Below are 26780 nucleotides of genomic sequence, written 5' to 3' on the forward strand. Positions count from 1 at the left end.
GAAAAAAAAAAAAAAAAAAAAGAAGAAGAAGTTGCAAAAGCAATAAAAGTGAGGACTTCTCCCAAAAGGCGAGAAGTGGGAAATGATTAGATGGTTATTGTCTTGATTTGTAGCCTAGTTGATTTGAGTTTGTAAGTCCGTTGGGGTGTCTTAACACCTAATGCCCTAAAGCCATCTGGTTTGGGAGTCATTGACCTAAAGCTCGCTACATGAATCTTCTAGAAAGCTTAAGAGATCAACACATTGCACAATATTTCCATCTTTGATCCTCAATAAAAAAATAAAAAAAAAAGAAGAAAAAAATAGAGTGAAAAGAATAAGCGCACCTAGAAGAATAAAGCTTTAATAAAAGGTCCACTCTCGTATCTTGATGATCGGTACTAGATTTGTGTGCTAGTTTGAGGGTAAGGATGTGATTACTTCTCTAGTTGGCTAAGATAGCAACACACTTGATGCCGGACCTCTCACATGGATTCTAGACTTGTTTCGATTTTCATGATCATTTTCTTAATGTGTGGAGGACCATGCTTGCTTGTTTGATGTTGAGATTTTGGGAGATTGCTTGGAAATGGTTGAAAAATTGCATACTTGAGGTAGTTTTCTCCCAATGCTTGTTTGTAATATTGGTGCCTCTTTTGAAAGAATGAGCTTAATGTTTATGGGTATCATTTCTGAAAACCCTCACGAGACTTCACTCGTCCACTAGGGGTAACCTAGGGGTTTAAAAGGCTTGTTGCGTATGCTAAATGCAATCGTGTTCCCTACGAAAGTGGCGCTATCATTTTTTTGCTTTCTAGTTCATAGTTGTTTAGTTGTTCATTTCATTCCTTACTTCGTAGTTCATTGCTATGGACTAGCAATATTTAAGTTTGGGGGTGTGATGAGCGCTGAAAAGTACACATTTAAACTCCTTAAGCTTGAGTATTCTAGGACCTTTATCTATCTTATTTATCCGTTTTAGTACTTAGTTGTGTTTTTATCTATTTCAGGTCAATAATGTTAAAATGGGCTAAAAATGAGTTCTTAAGGCCTTTTTGGAGTCAAACTAAGTCTTAGCGATGATCCGGAGCAAAAAGAGGCTGATTTGGAGCAAAAAGAAGCTGATACTGAAAAGCTGAAAAGTTGGATGGATCGCAGAAAAAGTTGGATCGATCGAACTTTTAGTTGGATCGATCAGAAAAGTTGGATCGATCGAAAAAAGTTGGATCGATCGAACTGGACATGCTGGCAGCAAGCTGTCACTTTTTCCGTGCGCGCCCAAAAGTTCACCTACCAAAAAGTTGCGGGATTAGATATTTTTTGGCATATATTCTAGACTTAGTGACTAAGAAAAGGACCTTCTATATAAAGGGAAGTGACCCATTTGTAAAAGAGGATTCTTTAGGCTTTTTATCATTTTTATTTTCTACATTGTAATTTTTTCTCCCTCTAGAAAAGTTAGAGATTAGGGTTAGAAGAAAAGAGAGAAGTGGAGGCACATCTTAAGAACACATCTCTAAATCCACTATCTCTCCATCTCTAGAGCTCCAAAGAAGAAGAAGAAGAAGAGGAAGAAGAAGATAGAGCCATGTTTGGAGCTTGATTCCATGACTACATCCACCTCCTCCATGATTGACTAGATCTACACTTAGGGCTTGGACGAGCCCTAAGTCTTGTGTAATCTAAACCCTTGTATTTCTATTTTTGGGGATTTTTATATATATTGTTATGATTAGTGTTTTAGCCTTGTGAATGTCATGAATCTTGGTATATTTCTATGATTTCCATGGTCTAATTCTTCCTATTAATTCTCTAGTTTATTTACATGTTTATGTGTGATTAAATTATGAATTATGTCTCACATGATTCATATGGGTTAATTCTTCCATTGATTCTCTATTTTAATTACATATTGTCTTATGTGTGATTATTTGGGGAATTGATCTCTACACTAGTTTTTCTATATTAATTGCATGTCTATGTGTGGTTAATTGAGAATCTAGTGATGGCTAGACATTAGTGCTTAATGGATGTTCCATGTTTTTGAATGCAAGAAGCATATGCTCTAATATTGCGGTGTAATGGAATTTTGAGCTTAATGAAGGATTAATGACTTGATTTGATATTTTGTTCTCTTCACATGTTGTCTAGACAATATATTCCTCTTCCAATAGATATATTGTAACCTTTCACATGTTGTTTAGACATTATACACTTGTTGAGTCACCTTTGTTAGTCGAACCAATTTTGTTCACAACAATGTATACCCCATTAATGGAAAGCAAGTGGTTAATTACATGAGCTTAGTGGTGATTCCAACACCCTAAGTCCTCTCTTCTCATCTCTTAAATCCCTATCTCTACTTAGTTTTATTTTTATTGCATTTTAATTAATTCTTTTCTAGAAGTAATCAACCAACCCAACTCTCTTTTGCAATCATTTGGTACACTAGAGTCGAAGTTGAAATTCCAACACGTATAATCCCTTGGGACGATCCCTACTCACTCTTGCTACGTTAGTAGTGGTGTTGGTAGTGGTTTTTATAAATTTAAATTTGACATAAAAGGCTTTTCTTGAACCACACATTCACTACATTTAGTTTGGCTTTTACAAGCGACCTCGTCAGGAATTACTAAAGTTGCATATCAAGAAGGAAGTAAAGTCTCTTTATTTGCACAAATAATATGAAAAAAAAAATTTAGTCACGTTTCGCAACAAATAGTTGTTGCTAGGAAATTGCTGACTAATTGGAGGATGGAAAGTTTCCATATTCTTTTGAGGTTAGACAGGAAGTCTAAGAGACACTTACTTGAGTTGGAAAAGTGGGATGTCAAAGACATAAAGATGAGACCAACCACCTAAATAAAGAAGAGGTGCACGGTGTATGTGGAAAAGTTGTTGTTAGTTGACTTCTGATAAATAGAAGTACCGATTGATTTTCTAAATCAGTAAGCTTATCATGGATCAGAATGGATGGATGGATTTAGTTGCAAAGTTAGCTTTTGCCAATGCTCCAAATTAAACATTGGGTGCAGATAAAAGCTAGTGGTACCAGACTAATGGTACTTTTTGTAGCTGAATTTGGAAGGAGGATGTAAGGATGGAGGTTCATAACTCTTCGTTCTTTGTTTATCCTGGAGGAAACATAATGCTTCACAAAATGAAGCAGCTATTTGGATGACAGGTGGGAAGAGGGACACAATGGGTTTATCTCAAAGTCTGATATCTATTAGATACTTCAGATAGACCATCAGAGATCTCTAGATCCTTGCAGCCTTTCTCTTACTAAAGTAGGAAGGACAGAGTTGTTTCCACGGATTTCGTGAGAAAGTACTGATTCTACACAAGGGTCAGGATTCTGATTGGGATATTGCTTGATTGATAAAATTAAATCAATTTCATTTTTGTCTATTCTGGAACTGATAAGATATAAGTTCATATGAATAGCACGGATCACGAGACGGCTGGGATGCATAAATATAGTGATTCACACTTTACATTAAGTTTCGTCTGGTGGAAGTTATTGGAAGGAGGATAATTTTATCAACCGATAAGGTAATTGAACTTTCGGTGGTTATTGTGCAATCGGTTGCGTTTTAGCATGTGGAAATAATAACACTTGTTATTTCCAGGGAAAGGGAGGTGGTCAACTTGGAATATTTGAGCTGACCCCACGGGAGGTAGTACTTTATCTAGAGGAGTAGGTTACTGAAGGAGGATTGATAGTTGTCTTACTGATTCTAAGAAGGTCGGAGTGACTAAGATGTAAAATTCATAAATTTTACGGTACAATCAAATGGTTAGGAGTTGCAGCACGACATACCAGGTTCGTCTTGGTGAGCCGGTACGGATAGAGACATGTATATCACTGTCTCTAAGTGTACCCCATGTTAACGTAAGGGAAAATTAATACTTGGATGTCAATGGAGGTTTAGCCATTCCCTATATCAAAATGGGAGTAGGACTAATCAGAAGTGGATGGATGGGCGAAATTACCAACATTGGTTGGAACTTTAATTCCATATGGATTAAGAGTGGTGGATAGCGCAGGTTGCTTGTGGACATTACTTCTAGTAGTAATTACCGGGGGAGTTTCTTATCAGGTCTACACTACACTAATAACGGAAATATAGTGTGTGGTTATTCCTTATAGTGAATACAAGGTGCTATATCAAAGGAATTTTCTGTAGGTGTTGGAGCAACAATTATGCTTCGCATCTCTAGGCCGGAGATTAGATCAAGACATTATATTTGATCATGGAGGATAATAACGGAATAATTAATTTTTTATAAGGATTAGGAGTTCAGTGGAGCCCCTACACAAAGGCAGAATCCACAATGGAATGGAAATGAATTTAAAAATAAACGAATTCAGAGTTTCGTGAATTCCGAGGATGGAATTCTTTTAGTTAAGGGGGAAGAATGTAATACCCCTAATTTCCAAAATGATATAATTGGAATTTATTTAATTGTTTTGGGTGCATTTTAATTGATCGTTTGATTATTTGTTTTATGTACATTTAAATGTGATTATCTGGCTTGAATTGTAATTGTTTATTTTAAATTATTTGTGTAATTGTCTATTTTAAATTAATTGTGTAATTGTTTATTTAAATTAATTATTTGATTAATTGGTGTTTTATTTACGTATCTTTTTTGACGGCTTGTATATTTTATCTATGTTATTTACATATGTGCTGAGGTGGACTAGTTAGTTTTAAATTAGGTATGTCATATATTGTAGGGTTTTATTGTATGTAATTTTGGGTCGCCGCTTATAATTTAGTTTGGGGGTTTAGAATTAGGTTTTAGTCAGAGCTTATATATATATCGTTATAATCCGACTTAGGGTTAGACATCTATATATATATTCTTGGTTATGTCTACTAGGGTTGGAAAAACCCTATTCACATAAGGGTGACTGGAGAGGTAAAACGGAGGGAAACTTGAGAAAAAATAGAAAGAGACTTGAGTGAAATAGATATAGGCTCAAGGAGGAAAGAAAGGGTGTTACTCGTGGGTTGAACCAAGAGGCAACAGAGGAGGAGAACAGTGAGCAAAGGAGGAGAACTGTCATGGGCTTTGCCGGAACTTAGATACGGTGGTTTAGGTTTCAAAACTGAAACCGAAGGCAAGTTTCATTCTATCTCCTTCCTATTAACTTGTGTTATGTACATTCTTTATAGTCTCCAGGGATTAATTCAACTTTTAAAACTGATGGTTGATGCATGTTTTATTGGACTGTAACTTGTTTTATGTTTAAATAACTGAAATCGGTTTCTTGCATAAACTGTGTTGTTTTTAATTTAAACTTCTGTAACTCTTACATGGATGCATGTTCTGTCAACTAAAACAATTGAATAACATATGTAATGACCCGTTCATTTTTCTTCCTTTTCTTTTTCTCAGATTTTAACGAATATTTTTTTTCCGTTGTCTTTTCCTTTTTGGGTTCAGTTTTTCATCACTTGATGTCGTCTCGAGTGCTCTGGAATGATTTCCAAGACTCTTTTCCTTTGATTGACAACTTCCTTTGGGGATTGTGTCATTTCCATATTTTATTTTTCCGAACACTATTCACATTTTGTCTTTTTCTCGTTTATCCTTTTTCCTTGCACAACCTCACTTTTTATGCTCGGATTTGATTCCGGTTTTGCATGCATTCATGATATTTGATTTCCATGATAGTGGTATTTTTACTTTTCTAGAAAAGCATGTTGATTGCTTACTTCTTTCATAAAGGGGCATTAATGCATACTTTAGTGTAATTATTCTTAACTTGTAGGGTTTTAGTGTAATTAAATAAAGTAATTATTTTTCATCTTGGGGACCATTTTGTAATTAAATTTGAAAGATATTTTCAAAAAGGACCTTTTTGCAATTTTTAAAAAGTGTGACAAATGTCACACTCTCATTGGTCCACTTGTTGACATTTGTGTGGAAACACTTTAATGCATTGGATGATGACATTTGGAGGGTGAGGATTCACCCACTTGTTGTCCTAGGATTGGTGCACTTGTTGGCTTAGATGGTTGACAACTGTAGGTGTGGGATTAAGCCTAGGAAGGAGTCATGGATTGGTGACAAGTGTAGGTTCACAATTTAGTCTTGCAAATATCTTTGGGCCACTTTGGGATTATGGTTTTAAAGGAGGGTTTTATGCAATTGACCATAGATGTGTGTGTTGACCATGGTGTAAGAGCACATAGTGAGTGGAGGATTTCTATTTCCTCCACTCACACTTAACCACATTATTTCATTCTCTTCCTTACAAGAAAACCCTAGTGTCCATGGATGGAGCTTGAAGACTTAGGCATTGACTTTGATCTTTGAGGCCCTTCCACTTACTTTAAATCATAAAGCTTGGAATACTATTTGTTCCCCTCATCCTCCTCTTCAAAACCCTTGAAGGATCTAGCCTAACTCCTAGTTTTTCTTTGGTCTCTAGAGATTCAATTCTCTAGTGAGGTATTGATCTATTATTTTGAAGTATTTTTATGTCATTATTGAGTGTTTTACATGCATGGAACAGAAGGACTTGTATTTTGCCCTTAAACTATTTTAACTTGAAATTCATCTTGTCAAATTAAATATAGAATATGAAAATATACTCAATTAGCTTTCATTTAGTTCTGGTTTCATGTAATTTGGATTTAAAATGAATTAGTTATGAATTTTTGAAGTTGCAAGCTAGTTGTTGGAAATTTGAAGCTTTTCCTTTTCGGTCCAAAAATGAATTTTTATATGGAGATGTGGTGCTTCAATTGCCTTGAAATTTTTACTGGAACTTCCCCCATGGGTTTTACACTACTCAGAATTTTTTCATGATTTTAGAGCATTTCTAAATTTTTTTTAAAATCCGAAACTATCTGCTGTCCATGTTTTTATTGCAGCTGGAAAACATACTTTTAGATGATTTATTTCACTAACCTTTTGACATTAGATCATGGCTTAAATTTTTCGTTTTATACTCTCATATGTTTACTTCCAAAATAAATTAGGTTTGCCCAATTTGGATGTCAAATGAATTTTTCATGAATTTTCAAAGTTAGAAGCTACAGGCTGAAAAAGTGTTTTCTGGGCAGAATTTGTTTCAAAGTTGTGGGGCAAAACTGTTTCAATTGGAAAAATATTTTGTTAAACTAAATTGATATTATCAAATTACAATGTTTAAGCTTTCATTGGGCTTTGGATTCATTCAATTTGGGTTAGAATTGAATTTTTTTATGAATTTTACAAGTTGAAGGTAGCAAGCTGAAAAATCTGTTTTGCGGACCGAAAATTTGGGGCGATTTCATTTCGGTGGTAATTGGGATTTTCATTCCAATTGAGGTAGGGAATGTTTTAGGATTATTTGTGTGTTGTATTGTGTGTTGCCATGATTATACAACATATATATATGCCTTGTATCAAATCTAGAAAGTTAGTAATTTTTATTTCTTTGTATAAGATTTAAAATTTATGATGATGTATAACTTTGATTTGAATTGTAACATGCTAGGAAATTATGCTTAGATATGTTGGTTAACATATATTAAATTTGGATCATTTGATTAAGAATTACAACTTTTATTTAATATTTATCTTTAGTGAAAGTTTAATTCATATGGTTGTATTAAGCATTAAATCAAGTTGTAATGTGGTATTTAAATAGGCTTTGGCATGTTCTCTAACATAGATTAAATTGAGGGCATTTGGAATTGTTTAAAAATTTAGAGGAAATTAATTAATTAGCTTGATTAATTTTGTTTTAAGTGTTTTAATCACTTAACTTGTCATTTAATGTCATATATATGATAACCATGACATGTCTTTCAATATATATTAAATTGAGGTTATTTGGATTAACTTGGAATTTAGAGAATTTAACTATTTATGTTTAATTAAATTCTACTTTATTACTCCATGGATTTAATTGCATTTTGGAAGTTGTTTCTATATTTAAATCATGGATTTGGATTTGATGTATGTTCACTTAATTACTTTTGAGTATTGGATAACATAGTTGTTACTTTTATATTCATGAGAATATGTTTTTCCTTATTGAATATATTGTTGCTATATGTAAGGAATTGCACACTTTGTATTTGACATCTTACATGCCATAGTAGTTGTGAATTTTGAGCATGTATTGTATAAGTTTCTAAAATTTGAATTGTGCTTGGTAAATAGTTGATATCTTGTATATACATGTTGATATATATACGTTGTTGCACAATTTGTTGATTTTGAAAACTTGGGGATGTCGTTATTTGGCTACGGTTAGGACTTGATTCTAGTACGGGGGATTCTCCCTCTATATAGTTTAGTGCGCATATAGGGAGGTTACCCATGGGCTAGTAACCCCACCCTAAAGTAACTATGTTGTCGGTCTGATCTGGCGTGACGTCCGAGTATCCACTTTCTTTGATTTCGTATTTCATTTCAAGTTGATAACTAGATGATATCGTAACTTGTTGTTCCTTATTTGATTTTCTATTTTGAGCTTAAGATGTAGCTTTGTGAAAGCATGTTTCATGCGTTGTATTGGAAGTTTCATTGTTGGTTAAATTGCATCGATATCATAATTTGTGTTTTGATGTTCAAATGTAGTTTAAGAATGACCTTATAGATTCATTTTGAACATAGACGTTAGGTGGCATGACCCACACTCGTTATTTTCATATTTTGGATTTCAAGTTGAAGACTTTGAGAATCTATATCTTGTTGCCTTGTATAACATGTTTCCATGTTGTTTGAATTGCATGAATAATGTGATTATGATATAAATGATCTAGGTAACTTAGGATGCTCCCTGGGTCTCATCTTGACATAGACGTTAGGTGGCATGAGCCCCTTTAACATGTTTCACCATAAGGTGATAAAATTGTAAAATGCTAGGTCGATGCATGCTCATCTTCTACGAATAGCTTTATGTTACTCACCCCTACGATACTGGGGCATATTTCAGGTACAGGATTCAGGATTTGAAGATTCCATTGCTCCTTGGATGGCTTACAGTTTCTAAATTTCTATTTTATGCAAGTGTTAGCATAAGATGCCGATTTGTAGCCCTATTTGTTTAAACTTGTATTCGTTGATTCGTATATGTAAACTGTACGTAAGTGCACTCTTTTCAATGTATTTAACATGTATAAGATGAGGCCGAAGGCCAATGACATGTATCTCGTTTTCTATGCACTTTTGTTTTCGAAGTTTATTATAAAAATATTGGAAAATGTTAAGTCATTGCTTCATAACTTTCGCATCGGGTGTTGGAATTTCATATCTTTTCTGCCCGGTCTCAGAATCAGACGATTCTTGAGTTTAATTTTGTTCATTTTTCGTTGTCCTTCCAATGGTGTGCACGGTGGCACCCTTTTCAGTGAGAAATGACCATTTTGCCCTTAATTCATCTCTTTTCGGGTTAGGTATTCTTGCTTTATTTGCTTGGCTCATTTGAGTTCCGTGGCTTCATGGAGAGTCATTTTGGGGCCTTAGGGATGACGTACATCTCTTGAGGTCATTTGGCTTCTTTCGCTTCCGCATTTCAGGTCCGTTATCAAATCAACTTCCGGTTCATCACTAACGCACCGGGTTAAGAAATCCGGATCGTTACAACATAACGGATGGTTGCTTTACTTTTCTGTATTAGGAAGGATTTAAATATATACTTACGGTGCCGTGATACGAACTTGAGTCTCCTGATCACGGTTAGGGTGCGTATATCGCAAAGGATGAGTAGCTAGATATAGTTGATGTTCCCTGGTAGGTCTAGGGTACATGCACACCGTAATGTGTGAATTACATGTTACCTTCTATTCAGGCTGAACTACACTATAGGCTGGTGAGCGTCCTATAGTGTGTAATTATATCTATATGGACTATTTGAGCTATTGTTGAGCTATGTAGGATGTATCTGCGTATCGAGTTTATGTATGGATTGTAGTGGTATGGAAGTTGCATGTTCGCCTGACCCACCCTTATATTTCAGGTGTTCCACAGTACTAGGCTTAGAGCTTGATCATGTTGATGCAGATACAGTCACTCAATATTCCGACTAAATAGGATGTTCTTTCTTATTTTAGTTTTTGGATTTTGGATTATATAAAGTTTTATCATTTGGAATTATTAGGGGTCCACTAGTTGGATTCCCGAGTTGTACAGATTAGGAAAATTTAATTATTATTAAATTTTTATCATTGGAGGTTTTTACATTCAGAATTCTTTCCAGCGTATTATTTTGTCTCTTAATTCTTTTGTATTCTTGTTTGTTTACATATTAATTATTTGGTATCTCTCGGATCTGTGCCCGGACTTGATCACCCGTGCCTCTAGATTCGAGTGATATCACACTATCACTATGGGGAAACAATTATTTGCATAACTATAATGCTTAATTTATTCGATATCTTCCAAGCTTTATGGAGAATCTTTTCTCCCTCACTGTCTTTATCAATAATAACAGTAGGTTTCTCAATTTAAAATGCTAAATTAAGATTTAACACATCTAAATTTTGAACCCAACTTACTCATTCCATTATGAGAAATTAGTCCTATTAAGAATCAGAACAGATGTAGCATGCGAACTAACAAATAAGATAAAATACTCCAACAATAATGCTTTGAGTTAACAACATGTATGTATAACTTAAAAATATAAATACAATATATAACTATAGTACCCCTTTGAGTGGCAACTATAAAATACTAATAATGATGCTTACATGTATTTATATGTATATCTTCATTGGTGATGCATTGTTTAATTAAACAAATAAGTTACCTTTGGATATCATATATCTACCTAATTAAAAAATACATACAACCCCTTAATTTTTATTTAATCACTTGAAAATCAATTCCCTTTGGAGAATTATTTCTCATGGTCAAATAAACCCAATATTCATGAATATCACAAAAAATTATAAGCATCATAATTCATGAAATATTGCAATTATGTTTACCACTAAAATTAATATTCATCAACCATTATGATTAGGCCACTTTGGTAGCTACCAACCTTTATATAATATGAATATTAAATTAGATAGTAACTAATTTATGATTAATTATGTCTACTACAAAAATTAATATTCATCAATCATTATGATTGAGCCACTTTGGTAGCTACCAATCTTCACATAATATGAATATTAAATTAGACAGTGATTAATTCATCATTAAGTTATATTTACTACTAAAATTAATATTCATCGACCATTATGGTTAGCCCACTTTAGCAGCTACTAACCCTCACATAATATGAATATTAAATTAGCTAGTAACTAATTAATCATTAATTTACCCATTTAACATTATATACACATACTCATATTGATCGATCCAAATTTAGGTAGGTTCGATCCCGAAAACTTAATAGTCCGAAAATATAATAAAAATATGCTTTTATTTTATATACATAATAAAACATTATTTTTTTATTTCTGAACTAGAAGATAATAATTGAATCAATTTAAAATTGATTCTCCATCATGTATGTATGTTTTGGTACTAAACAATAATTTATTTGCACGTCCAATAAAGTTAAATTTCTAAACTCACACATTATTCTAGAAATTCTAATTTTTAATAAAATAAATAAAAAAATATTTATATATTTAATTATTTATTATTTTTCAGATAATTAAAAATAAAATCGTTCATATCATCGGACAATAATTGGTAAAATAGTGAGCTTTGTTTCAAATAGCAACAAGTTGTCATTAAAACTTTCAGCAATTAAATTAGGCTTGGAAATCAAGATACCCAAGTTATTTTGGTGTCCATAAAATTCATCCATATATTAGAATTAGTATAAAATAATACACATATTCCTTTTCAAAATCATGTATGAAAAGGAAACTTCTTCATCTTATTATACATGTGCGTACATGCATCATTATGTAATTGACTCTTATGCAATTACATAAAATTCAAAAATCTATATATGGAAACCAAAATCAGTGCACAAAACTTGATCCAAACAAACTCACGGAAAATATTGATCAAAATATATCCACAGTGCAAATTCAAAACAATACATTATTCAATCATGCAATCATCATTATATATTAGATATTATTTATGCAACGTTAAAGAAAAATAATGAGTCAATAAACCTTAAGCTCTGATTCCACATGTAAACTATAATTAATTCGTGTTAAGCCATTCATCACAAATAAACATAAATCTCATAATCTTAGAACTTCATTATTCTCACATATCTATAATACATAATAAAATATAGTTAAATATAAATATCTCGATCTATGATTGCAAATATCGTAGAGATCAAGTCCAACGTCGAAATCCTTTCTGTGGAATGAACAACGTGCTAAACTGCAATAGTAAAAACGTGAAAACTGATTTCTCTCTCTTAGCCTTTTGTACACATAAAACTTTTACGTGTTGTATCATTCATTATACATAATTGATGTAGTATATGCATTTTTATAAAGGCAGAGAGATGATCAGTTTTCCTTTTACTAAACTAATTTCACTTTCCATCAAAGTAAGAAAGAAGAAAGGAAAACACTACTCCAATAAGTAATTACCAAAAATGTAATTTATAAATTGACCAAATAATATAATATTAATCTGATATCTATTTTATTTAACCACCAAATAATATGTCGCATATCCAAATCATGTGAGCCACAATTAAATAAATAATCTTACGCATGTGAGTTCCAGTACTTCTTCATTACACAATTCTGTAATACATGAAAAATATTGAGGTGAGAACGATCCCCCAATAAGAAAAGTCCTCTAAATCCATATATATAGAATATTAAGTACATTATTAAAATTTTCAGTGTATTTCTAGAAATGTTCATGCACATGCATAAGAACTAATATATTAAAATTAAAAAATGAAAAATAAATTATATACTCCAAGCACAATCCAAATCCAAATAACACTGTCAAATATGAACACCCAGATTTCCGTTCACTCTTTGGCGGACTGTTGACCCAACTAAATTCCAGAATAATCTTTCAGATCATCTTAAACATATCTGCTTTTTCCAATTTTCAACTGATTATGCATATAGAGTACACACAAAACCAAAGCACAATTCTTTCAAAATTATTCATCAAATAAAGCAATTTTAAAAATAAATAAAATTTTTGATAACAAACACAGAACACATTCTAGCATCTAAATTCTCATCTTATAGAAAATTAAATAATATTGTTAGCCAATACCATTAAAATGGTGAGATCACAGATAATACCTCTATAGTTTCAAGTAACCCTTTCTACTAAATAGTGCCCAAAATTTAAATTAGCATATTCCCAATTATTTAACAACAAAACTATTAAAAAGAAAAAATCCAATAGCATGAAGATTTCAAATTGAATAGTACAATTACTATTAAAAGATATAGTTATATTTGAAGCGAATTGATAAACTACACGGATCCTACTAGCAGCCCTTAGCTAACAGTTGAAAAAAAAAAAAAAAATCTAATAATCAAAAAGAAATCTCTCAGTATAGATTTCTCTTCGTTAAGAGAGAAGATTGCACTTTGATTTGAGCACAGGACTACCGATTTGCTGATATAACGGTTGATGCGGTATCGGTAACCGATCGGAGTTTCGTTGCCGACACCACCATCCATCTTTGACACCCGGTCTTTCGGCCACCTTTGTTCGCACCAACATTAACGAAAGACAGCCACCGTTGTTTGCACCTACAGTACGTAAGGTGATGAAGCTAGAGAGAGAAAGAGAGAGGGGAATAATACCCAAAAGATGGTGTTGGAACCGTTGTTTGGCCTGAGAGGTTATACAGAGAGAGAGGGGAGAGGAGTGCCAGCTAGATGCCACCTAGGATTCTGCCTATGAAATCGACCAAATCAATCGGCATAAATATCATTTTCCAACATAAAAAGGTAATTCATATAGTTAGAATTCCAGTTTATTCCAAACACCAAACAGAGTGTTATGATTCCCTTCATCTGTATCCGTTTTATACCCTGTTTCCATATAAATACTGCTTCTTTTCCCTTGGGACGATCCCTACTCACCCTAGCTATATTAGTAGTTAGATGTAGTAGTGGCATTATATAAATTCAAACTTGGCCACACTACACACAATTGTGCTTTGGTTGTCCTCAAGACAAAGGCCACACCATATATATATATATTGGCATTAAACAGTCGTTTTGATCAAACCATCTCGTGAAATTCTTTATTTGGTTGGTATATATTATATGTATATGTATAATAATGAATCTGAAGGGGCGATTAGAGGGATGGGAAGGGGTTGACAAACACTTGCGATTAGAGGGATTGGAAGGGTTGATCCATCAAATTCAATCCAGGTATGAATGTTCTACCCATTTCGCATATCTATAGGGATGAGATCACTACTATTGGTGGAGTTCTCTAACTGTGACTTCTGATTCGATGTTGTTTAGGTCGATTCCAATGTGATTGTCATCTGGGTTGTTGAATTCCGGGTTCCGGTCGGTGTCAAATTTGACTACGATGAGGGGGCGACGGTGACGTTGGAGAAGAGGCCGAAGTACTGGCCGAAGATGGCGTTGAGGGGGGGGGGGGGGGTGAGAAGTATTGGCCGAAGATGGCGCGAGGGGGTGTGGTAGAGTTAGAGAGGACGAAGGCAAGGACGAAGTCAGGACTAGAACTGACCTCCGGCAAGATGGAGAAGACGAAGGAGGTAGAGAATGAAGAGATGGTGGTGGAATTAGAAGTGAGTTTCATTGGGATTCGAGATCGATGGAAGACTAGGCCGATTGAGAACTGGTTAGAGTCGTTAGTGAGTCTGATGGCGGAGGACTCGAGCCAAGCGTCGTCGGTGAGGTTGAGGTTGAGCTCGACGATGGCATTGAAAGAATTAAAAAGGAAATATAGGGCAAAAGACGAAGGGAGGAGTGTTAGGAGGAGAAGGAGCAGCAGCAACAGAAGGTGAAACATTTGGATAGAATTTGATGAGAGAGAGTTCATCTCGCGGCTTAGATTTGAGATATGGAATGTTGGAGTTATGTAAGAGTCATACGCATTTTGAGTTTCTAATAATGTTTTTGATTTGGCAAATTTTCATATTCTTACATTCTCCTGTATAAAGAATGGGAAAGAAAAGTCAACTTGAAACACATATATATTGCCTTTTATACATATAATATATACACACAAAACGACAGCGTTTTGTGTTTGGTGACTTAAATATCACCAAGGGTATTTTAGTAATTGGTAAAATATCTATTTGGCTTTTTTAATTGATTTGGTATATCAAAAGGGTAGTTTTATCCTTTTCTTATAGACATGGTGCAATGTGATCAATTTTCATAGCATTGGGAGTTTTCTATAGTAGATTGAGAGTTTTTGATACAAAAAGTGATAGTATTGAGGTTCGGTGAAATTTATCTTTTTTATTTTTCATTTTCCAATCGCTCCTCACTTTGTCTCTCAACCTCTCTCTCTCTCTCTCTCTCTCTCTCAGTCTCTACCCCCAATCTCTCTCGTCGCTCCTCGATTTCTCTTACGGATAGGGTTTCGTAAGCTCTATTCGTTTCTATTCTCTTGCTGCTTTTTTTTCTTTATTCATTTTCCTTCGCTCTATTCTCTCGCGGCTAAGGTTTCGTATATAGTTGTCAAAGGCGCCGGAGGCGCACGTGTGAGGCGCAAAGCGCTTCCAGGCGCCATCTCAGCGCCTCTAGTACCTTAAGGCACATGGGTTACAGATGGCGAATGCCTTTTCTGTACAGGCGCAAGGCTAAAGGCGCGCCTGATGGAAGTTGTAATATTTTAACTATTTTCTTCTATTGGTTTTGTAACTTTTGTTTGTTTATTGACTTTATTGATTCTGTTATATTATTTTATTGTTTCTATTAAATTACTTTTGTTAAGTTACATTGTTACCACATTAAAAAAAAAAAAAAAAAAAAAAAAAAAAAAAAAAAAAGGAGAACAAACACCAAAACAAAGAAGAGTCGAAGACAGAGGTCATAAAGGCGACAACTTGGACAACAGTTCTCGGTCTCGGTCCTCACTCCTCTCGGATCTGCGTTGGATCTGCGCCGTCGGCGACTCTACCGGTAAGTTCTCCAACTTCTCCTTCTCTCTCTTCTTCTTCTCTCTTCGTCCTTCTCTTCTTCTTCTCTCCTCCTTCTCTTCTCGAATCTGTGATCTGTCTCAGTTTTTTTTTTTTTTTTCTTTTCTTCTCTCGGCCGACTGCCGAGTCGAGTTTGGCAGTTTTTTTTTTTTTTACTCTTCTTCTTTTTTTTCTCTATTTTTTTATTTTATTTTTTTTCTTGAGTCTGGACTCTGTTCAAAGAAACTTTTTGCTTTTTGATGCTCTCCTCATTTTTATAGATTAATTCATATATTAAGTTTTCTTTTATTTGGGAATTGATGACCAATTAAGATCACATGTTTTTTTTTTTTTTTATGAAAAGAAATTGTTATATATGGATGGAATTGATGAAGGGGCCGAGGAGAGGAGAGTGGAGACTCTGGACTGTGACAGATTTATTATGTTGCTATTTTAATCTTAAAATAACAGTTGCTAAACTTGCTATTTTATTTTTTATTTTTTTTTGGATTATTGTAGCCTGTATGTGAAAGATAGAATGTAATTCTTTTTCTTGGTCACCCAAAAAAAAAAAAAAAAAAATTATTGAAATCTGAAGGTATTTAATTGATTTTCTTGTAAAATTTGTAGAGGAATACAAAGCTTCTAATATATACAGAATTTACATAACACCAAAATACCAAATACAGAGAGTTAGACTGATAGAGAGAAGAAGTTGTCTAGTTAACAACTTAACACCAAATTGAAGTCAAATTTATTAACCTCAAACTTAAGTTACTTAACACTGAAATACTGAATCCATAAAAATTAGCTCCAAACCGATCTATCAGCTTAGTTGACTTTTGCATCTTAGGAAGAAATGATGTTTATGTTTGTTTAGTTTTATCGTATACTTCTCCTTAGTTGACTTTTGCATCTTTATGTTAATATGTTTGATTATTCACTGTTTTGAACTTAAGTACTTGATTTACTTGATTTTGACATCTTCATGTTGAATATTTAACTTAAGTAATTCATTTAGTTGACTTTTACATCTTTATATATACTATTGCATTTTTAATACTTTATTGGGTGGGTTTTTTTTTTTTTTTTTTTTTTTTTCTTTCCAACGTGCGCCTGCTTCAGTCGGGTGCGCGCCTCGCCTTGCGCCTCAGGCTCCAGGAGGCATTTGCGCTTTTGTACGCCTTGAGCCTTTAACAACTATGGTTTCCTAAGCTCTCTCTTGGCAGGTCAGATCCTCTCTCTAATTATATATATATATATATATATATATATATATATGTGTATATATATATATGCATGTATAGACATATATGTGTAGATATATATATATGCATGTATAGATTCATGGACTTGATATCTATAGTTCTTTCTTCGTACTTTTTGATTTTTAGTTTTCCGATTGCTGAGTTTTATTCAATAATTTTTTAAAGATTTGTGAATCAAATTATGTTCCGGATCTTCCCTGTTTTCCTTTTTCAGTTTGAATTGAATTTTCTGTGCAGATCTGTTGCGATATTGTTGTTTCTCTTCGATATTTTATGCTGTTGGTATATATGTGTTTGTGTAATTTTTATTATTGCATGTGATTAGGCATGGATTGAAACTTGCTTTTTGGGTTTAAGCATTGGTAAATCACGATATTCATTGTAGGTTTGTATTTATGATTTCTGTTACGATCTAAATTAGGTTCACTTTTTTAGATTTATAAAACGATATTTTTAGAACTTTGATCAATTATATGACACAAGTTGTGTTCTGATTTCCACAGAACCCTTTTTAAAATTAATTGGATTTTCACTTCTTATACAGCTTACATTACCGCGGATTATTATGGGCTTGTATTAATCATTTTTGACTCATTAAAAGCTAGTTGTTTGCCATATCCCATATATCTTGAACTACACTTCCATTTAGCTTGTATAAGTTGTATAAATTTTATTTTATTTTTCCTATGCAAACCATATATCTAATTCCTACACATTATTCTTGTCTATTTTTATTTTGTATTTACAATGATTTGTGTGTTTCATACACATCAATCCTCCTAATGGTGGTTCTAATGGGTGAGGAGCAAACCATGACCACATTATCCAGAATCAAATTCTTAAATATTTCTATAAACTGGTATATAACCTTTACATATGAGGATTGGTTGTTGTCATTGTTAGGCTTTTTATTTATGGTACAGTTGCTCTCCAATTACAAACTATTCTAACTTGCTATCTTTGGTCTTCATGTTCAACACGTATTTATAGCCCAATTTCACTTCTTTAGCTTCTCTAAAATTTTCTAATCTTACCAAATATTTACGATTGTAGATTATTTATGTTCGATTTTAAATGTAACCCTGATTTACCTCTTATTCTTGGTTTTTTTTATTATTTTAAGATAAATACACGAACTTGAGGTGGCTTGGCTGACGATCGAGATGGCAACAGTAGACCCAAATCCATCTTTTGTTGGTGAATCGATGATGTTCCGTGACCCAAATCCATCTCTGGTTCATGAATCGATGATGGTCCGAGACCCAAATCAATTCCGAAATCCAAATCCATCTATGGTTCCTGAATGGATGACGTTCGAGGACTCAAATCCATCTCCGTTGGCGTCGGTGGTTGAGAAAACTGTCTATATTCGTTTGTGTAAACACGACTTTTATGGAGGAAAGATGGACTGGTACGAAATTAAATTAAGCAATGAGACTAGGGAAAGTAAAAGGAAGAGATCAGGAGGAGAAGGTTATCCTCCTCCATTTATGGCGGTAATCAAACCGATCTAGAAGAAGGTGGAGACTCCAATGTGGAGATGCTGTGTCGCTCTTGGCTCAACCATTTACAGTATTGGAGGTTGTAATAACACCACTGGCTCCGTGCCGCCGATATGTCATCGAGGGAGTTTAGGTATGTTGCTCCGATGAACGCTGCGAGGTGGTACCCTCATGCAGTCACCGCTGATGACAAGATCTATGTCTTTGGCGGTCTCAACGGTAAAGGTCCAGAGATAGAGGTTTTCGACCCAATCAACAATATGTGGGAAATTATCACTCCACCTTCACATCCAATTCCGTCTCTTAATTGCGGAGATGGATTCTTTGTAACTTATGATGAAGCATCAAAAAGGATTATCTGCGCTTCGATCTACACCAAATGCCTCCTTGCCTATGATACAAAACGTGGTTCTTGGCAGTCACTGGACTCTGCTTTTGATTTTAGATTGAAGAAGAATGAAACTGGAGCGGCAGTTTTTGAGAATACTCTGTACTGGATTTGCAAAGTGAGAGAGCCCCGGGCCGAGTTAGTTGTGTATGATATGGATCTCAGAGTGTCGGCCACCACCACTATCGTAGGTTTAGAGCGTTTTATACTTGACAGGAGATATGATAGGCCGCCTCTTGTTCATTTCTGTGGTAATGAGTTCTACGTCATTTGGCGTGATGGAATATACATTGACAATGGCAATGGCAAGGGAGAGGAGCCCCAATCTCTGGTTCGTTGCGCGAGAATACTAGTTTCTAAACAAGTTGATAGGCAGAACCGGAAAATCCGAGTGAAAGCTGAAGTTCTCTCCACCAAAACTCATTTACTTCCTAGACTATATACTATCATGAATGCAGTGGTGCTGTAAGTGATTCGCACAAGTTTTTTTTTTTTAGAACTTTTACATTTCCTCGCCCTTCTCTGTTGAAAAGTTTCTTTTTGGGAAGCTGATCATATTGCTGTAAATGTTTCCAATACTCATTTTCTTTTCAGAACTATAATCACTTTTCTATTTTATTATAACTTATCAAAAAAAAAAATTACTTATCTGTTTTATTATGTTTGATAGTTGTAAGGATCTAAACCCTAGGTGCCCATGTAGTGTCTCTAAATATTTGTGATCCAGACCTTTAGGGAGTGTGAATATGCTTTGTTGTTTGGATCAACTATATAACCCAACCAACGAAATGTACTATATGAAAGAAGTTTACATTTAGATTCAAGTTTCCAAATTCTAGAACCCCTACTTACTCTTTGACATAGATCAATCCACCAAATTCTCCACTTGAGTTTTCAGGACTCGATTCGCTGGTCAACTGACTTCGTTCCTCACAAATCTACTTTATTCCCTAGTTGTCTACCAAAATATCTGAATGATTGATTATTGATATTAGTGTCGAACATCTCAGATTAACTTTGTAGTAATTAGTAATTACGAGATGTCTACCACAATCTTATTTCATTTGTTATCTATAAATATATATTTAGAGTCTTCATTCTTCTTTTTTTTATTGTTCTTTGATTCAGATATTGAAACTTCTGGGAAATTTACTCTTTTTAATTAGAAAAGAGTCCATCTAGCTGTATTTGATCTACTGTTAATTTCTAACAAGATATTGGGTAAATTTTAAAAAAGAAAAATCCGAACTATCAACCTGTTTGCAACAAACTTATCTGAACTATTTTTACAGCCGAAAAACCTTGTATCAGAATCATGCAAATGACCCCTCTCATTGGATCATCAATTGTGCAAAATTTTCCTCTCCTTTGTAGTATCTAGCCTATATTTTTTATTTTCTTAGTCTTTTCTCACATACTCTTAGTTTGATGTGGATTATATATTAATACCCCTAACTATATCTTCACCTATTTCATCATTTTATAGTATTAGTGAGCATGCATTCCCAGTCTTTTCCCCGTGCTCGTCTATCAGTACCTATTTTCTATCGCATCTAGATGCTAATTTAGCGCCTCTTGCCAATTTCTTAGAGCTTTTGGCAGTTGATGCAATGCGACTCTAGAAGGAAACAAGCTAATATTTACTGAAATACTAATAAAATTCATCTGGATAGTAGATTTGTCTGCATATAGACATAAGATTGGAGGGAATGGAACCAAATGCTAGAGCTGTCTTTTGTTCTCCCTCTTATCCAATGGAACTAAAAACGGAAGTTAATTTACTGGAATATTATGAACTGAAAAAAATTGAAGCTTTGCATTGGAATCTATTAAAGAAGAATCTAGAGATATTGAAACTGTTTTCTTGAAAAGAAAGAAAGAAAGAAAGAACATTACTAATGGCTATAATCTACAACCTAGTGGTATTTTCTTACCTTCCAAAGTCAAACGTCGATGGTTCAAGTCTTCATAGGGAGCCAAAGTGGGTCTGTGAAAGTGTTTCTTGTAAAAAAGGAAGGAGCTAAATTGAAAGCATAGACAAATACATTATTGAACTAATCAAACTTTGACAATGATTGATCTTCTAATAGTGATAATGTTGATGCTTTTGTTGCTTGTGTTTCCAATAGTGGTGACATAATACAACTAAGGTTTTTTTATTATAATAATAATCTATTTATTATTTACCAAACCTTCTCCATCAAACTTCCAGAGATAGCTGGTTTTCTAAGAAATTTATTTCATTTGAGCATATTACTTGGCTTAGAAAGAGTCTCCACCCCCAAGTCTTAATTCAAATACGCGACTATATGTTTCTTGTTTAAACTATATATCAATAATTGAGATGGAAAATAGAAAATCTATCTTAGTTGTAAGAAATAAGATTCTAAACAAAAAATTATTTAATTGTGTAAATGTTTTATATTCTTTTACTATAATGAATTCTTTTCATCATTCTTTTAATTTGATTAAATATTGGAAATGATTTGGAAAAAAGAGAGGATAAAATAGTACACAAATAATTATTATTATATTATAAACAAAAAATAGCAAGTATTGAAAAATTACCACTTTAAGAGCAGACACGGTATTTAGAACTAGAGTAGAGGAAAAACTTGTGGAATAATTTATTTAGAAAATCTTGATAAGATTCTTTGACAAGGAGGGTCTTCTTGTGATAGAACAGGATCAGGTACCCCATACCATTTTTTTCTTCTTCCTAACATACCTCAGATCTTCAAACTTTTAAACCCATTGGGTTTTCTTTAGTTGGTTGCTCATATTGCAAAATAATGGTCTCTTGAAGTATCCTTGTTTTCAATTAAAAAAGGTTGTTGAGAAAAGAATGTTAATTTTCAGAAGCCAAATTCTTTTTGAAAATTAAAGATTGATAAAAATTTAAAAGATTTTGAAAGGGAATCCTATGTTGTTTTACATATGGATGATTCTAGAGACCTAAGATTTACATGTCTCTAGGGAGTCTCTCTTTCTCTCTCTCTGGTTTACGACAATTCATTCTGCACTTTTAGGATAATTTTTGTAGTTTTAAAAAAGGTTGCTAGCAGGATCTTATGTAGGATTGATGTGGGGTTTGTATCCTTAAATTTTAGAAATTTACGCAATAGGAGACCCTTCTGAGGGTGAGGACACTCCTATTGGGGTGTTTAAATTGTTTATTCTTAGCTCACTTTTTGGCTGGGTTGTTGGGAGAAATTGTAAATCCTTATAGGTGAGAGTTGAGTTTTTGGACATATTGAGAGATTAGGGGCCCTATTTGGCTCTTCTTTTGTTCCTTGGGCTGCTTTCCCGTTTGAATGCTTTCTATGTCATATACTACTTATAAAAAAAAAAGAAGAAAAAAAGAAAAAGAAAGCTAATAATATTCTCTACCTTTGATATGAAATGACGTGTTTGACCATACATTAATATAATGCTAAGAAAATTTGCCCATTGTGCACAAATCAACGGATATTTCTTGAAAGCACTAGTTGTGCTCAAATGGTTTTGCCATATTCTTCTATTCTTTAGCGATCAAAATTTTGCATATAATCTGCAACTGACATCCTACCTTGTTTTAGATTGATAAGTTGATCACATAATTTGTCATTGTAATTGGCCGGCATTTTTATCCTTCAAAGCTCAGCATTCATATCTTGCCCTGTACTGGTGAGCTGCTGAAACCATTGTATTCACTAAATTATCCTTCCTCCACCTGCTCCTACTCTCTGTCCACATCTTGTACCAACCACTATATAGTCTAGTTCTGTTCGTGGAGCAGCATCTGCAGAACTCTTTTAAAGCAGCAGTTGAACCCCACGTCCCACTATCATTTCTGCCACTTGAGAAAACCCTCAACTGCCTACACTTTTCAATATCAAAGAAAACCAATCCCCTGTCGGAGCCTTCTTCCTCCTCCTCTGCAGTACATGGTTCCTTACCCACTCTTCGCTGCATTAACCTGACCGGCTCAACTCCCTCCTCTTCTGAACCACATGCAACTTTGTCATAATTCGGTGCCACACACCCCCTGAGGATCTCGCCGACCAAAGCTTCCCACCATGTTTCCTGTACCTAACTTCTCAAACAGACCAAGAGCAGAGGGTGTAGAAGAAGAGAAGTTCGTGGGTTTTAGTTTACAACCCATTTTTTGTTTCTCAGCCCCTTAGAGTTTCCACTTAAGGGAACCATGTCATGTAAGTCTTGGCTTGTATTGATCCTTCACCTTCTCAACAGGATTGGGCTGAGCTTTTCTTCTACTGTCAGGCCCAACCCGCTGGAACTCCCCATGTTTCTTTTACTTTGGAAGAGTTATATTAGTCCCGGCCCATTGCTCCTTACACTTGAAGCCTCCCCTCTTATTGATAATTCTTTTGGGGTCATTCTTCATTACCTGCTGCTGCGGTTTCATGTGCGCTTACTTTAAGTCTCGAAGACCACTCTCTGTTTCAACATATGGGCCCAGTTATAAAGGCCCAAACCTATTAAATGAGTCATGAACTACTGGTTCAATCTTTCTTCACACATGATACTAATTGGATTGTCCTACAAGACTTGGCCCATAACATTTGATGCCCCATTACAGCCCATCCCACCTAAATTTTAAATGTGCTCCCTCTCCCTCAACTCCTTATCCTCTTTTGCACTGACACGTAATCCCCTAGCTGTCATCCACCCATTATAATTGATGGGATCGGGATCCTTCGCCACTATACAACTTTTTGTACCTCCCTTTCTACGCACCCTCTGCATGTGATGCCCATTTCTTCCCCTTTCTTGCATTTTGGCTGCCCTCTGCAACTCGATTGGTTGAGTTTCCTTTCCCACCCTTCCCCTATCTCTTCATTTTACCTCACTCGCCATCATACGCAGTCAATGTTCGTCCTTAATCAACTTGCGTTCGTCCCTTCTGCCAATAGAGCCCACAGTTAGTTTGGAAAGCATGCTACTTTCTTGAATACTCTTTTGTTGCAATATCATGATTTATGGAACTTCAACTTGTTTTAGGGAAACTTGAGAGAGCTAAAATTTCAAAAGTACATTTCTAGGATATCATTGGCATTGCTTGGACTTGGTGAACACTTGTAGGTTGATTTGAACTTGTAAAAAGCCATTTTGAAATAAGTTTGGGGGAATGTTGTTTTGGACTTTAATGTGTTTAAACTTAACCAAATTATCCTTTGTTGTTAAGTTTAGGAAATTTGAACTTGAAATGCCATCTTACTTGTCATATATCTTTATATTTCATTTGTGGAAGCTTGTAAGGGCTTGAGACCAAAATTGGCATCTTTGCCTTAACCGGCCATTGTTTTTTATGCAAAGGGGTAAGATTCTCACTCTTCTCATTCTGTACCATTTGTATACTTCAATTTTGCAAAGAAGGGGGTCACATGCCATAAGTGACAACATTTTTTATATCTTTGAAGTGTACAGAGGTCGCGAGCCATAAGCAATCATTTTTGTTCTCTATAATGCTTAAAAGGTCACGAGCCTTGAGTGATCAAAATGTCGTAGTTTTGTTGCCAAAAGGAGAATGGGATTGTTGTTGTGAATGGAGTTGGCATATTAAATTGTGTATCAATTATCCAAATGCTTCAAATGTTTGCATTTCATGTCTAGGATTCATTTAGAAACTTATGTATCATCACTTGCTTAGGATTGAAGTGTAGTTAACCATGTCCTGCACTTATTTCTCTATTTCATGATGTATATGCTTTCTGGAGTTCTAAATAGACTTTACCATGAACTTGTTTCCTCCATCTCATCTTTTTGCTCCATTGGACTTCATGTTGAACATTGTAGACGTTCTTGCTTAGGAAATGATAGATATCATCCAAGGGTCTACATGATTGAAATTTGCAAAATCTCTTAAATTTTAGGTTTGTGAACTCACGTTGCATGCCTTGTGCACATCACATCCTAGGCTTTTCATATTGGCTACATTCTGACAAATATTTTCAAATTGACTTTTGTGATTTTCTCTTTACTTCAATTGCACCCTCTTGAATGCTCAAAATTGTTAATGTGACATGATCCTTTCTTGCAAATTGAAGCATGTGTTAGTTCTAAATTTTCAGAAAATGGCTTGAATGCTATTCTTGAAGCTTTCTTGTTAAATTATTGCACAAGCATGCTCATCTTTGTATATTCTCTGTTTCTATTTGATTCAAGCATGCTTTGTGTTATTTTTTATTCTCTTTCCATTTTCTGGAACTGTGCACTGATATCTATATTGTTATTCTTTGCAGGAGTCGGCAAACACATCCTTCTCTACACAGCACCATCAGGAGCAACCCATCACTTCTCAGTTTCAGCCGGGCTCATCTTCACATCCTCCTCGGGATCCACTGTCTCAGTCAGACTCGCTCTCCCAGTACGCCAATTCTGACTCCAGCTTTATGAGCGAGTTGACTCAGCTCCAGTCAGACTTTACTACATTCAGCGCTTGGATGGGACGGAGGGCTAACGACCTAGAGAGGGGTGTGACAGATATGAGGAGGGACATTACTCAGTTCCGTACAGAGGTGCAGCTTACACTGACTAGATTTCGTGAGGAAGTTACAGATATGCTTCAGCAACTTACAAAGATGATTCAGCCACCACCGGTCGGGACTCCATGATTTCGCATTCTCTATCTCTCTCTCATTTACTCTGTTCTTATGTGCTCCTTAGACATTATTTGACATACTCTGTTATTATTTTGGGGATGTACTTATTAATACATATGATATTGATTTTTGGATATTTGTCTGGGATACTTTAGGTTATTTTTGATATTGTTATATGCATGATCTTCTTTTTTTTTCTTTTTTCTTTTTTTTCTTTTTTTGATAAGTAATAATGAATTAAAAAAGGTGTTCGAGGGAAATGTGTTCCTAAGACATTGGTAGAACCGGGAGCTAAGACCCCAAAGAATCCAAAAAAGTAATTAAGTCATCAAGAGTAACATGAACTTTCTCTTCACATAACTAAAAAGAGAACGAATAATAAAAAGTTTCAATATCGCCGTAGACGATTTCTTCCCTTCGAACATTCTACTATTTCTCTCCTTCTAAATGTACCACCAGACACAATGTGGGATAGTTCTCCAATAATCGCGTACACCCCGACTCACATGACATCTTCTCCAAGCATGAATCGAGTCCTTATAAGAATATGGCATCACACCTAACACATGTCAAACAACCTAAGAATAAGATTCCAATAGTAGTGCGCCATGGGGCAATGCATTAGGAGATGATCAACTGACTCCCCATCTTGCTTACAAAGATAACCCCAATTAACAAAATAAGTTCCCCTCTTCCTCAAATTATCAATCGTCAATATCTTACCCTAAATAGCGGCCCATACAAAGAATGTCATCCTAGTTGGAGCCATAGAGCGCCAGATGGTCTTCCATGGGAAGTCAAGGCTGACAAAATTAGACAAACATAAGAACAAAGATCTTACTTCAAAGTGAGTGTGAGGAGAGGGAATCCATATCAAATTGTTATAACCCCTGCCAATTCTTTTCTGCCGATACAATTGGTTCAGAAAAACACTTACCTCGTTCAACTCCCAATCCTAAAATGAATGCCGAAAATGCATGCCCCACGCAATCCCACTAC

The 26780-nt window shown here is 34.6% G+C and overlaps 1 protein-coding gene across 2 annotated transcripts; it reads left to right on the top strand.

Annotated features, from left to right (window-relative positions):
- The first annotated feature begins 23851 nt into the window (after nucleotides 1-23851).
- On the top strand, nucleotides 23852-25917 carry LOC132300260 (uncharacterized). 2 transcript variants are annotated; one of them, XR_009480363.1, is made up of 2 exons: nucleotides 23852-24497; nucleotides 25422-25917. XR_009480363.1 is itself a non-coding variant. In XM_059797272.1 (2 exons), exons 1-2 carry the CDS (start codon nucleotides 23929-23931, stop codon nucleotides 25559-25561), a joined length of 312 nt encoding a protein of 103 aa, XP_059653255.1. In that variant the 5' UTR covers nucleotides 23877-23928; the 3' UTR covers nucleotides 25562-25917. The 2 variants fall into 2 exon arrangements, 1 of the variants encoding a protein (XP_059653255.1); XM_059797272.1 differs by having other exon boundaries at nucleotides 23877-24100.
- The last annotated feature ends 863 nt before the right edge of the window (nucleotides 25918-26780 follow it).

Source organism: Cornus florida, unplaced genomic scaffold, assembly GCF_030987335.1.
Source record: "Cornus florida cultivar Cherokee Brave unplaced genomic scaffold, ASM3098733v1 CherokeeBrave_3.0.0_Hap2_Chr03, whole genome shotgun sequence".
NCBI lineage: Eukaryota > Viridiplantae > Streptophyta > Magnoliopsida > Cornales > Cornaceae > Cornus > Cornus florida.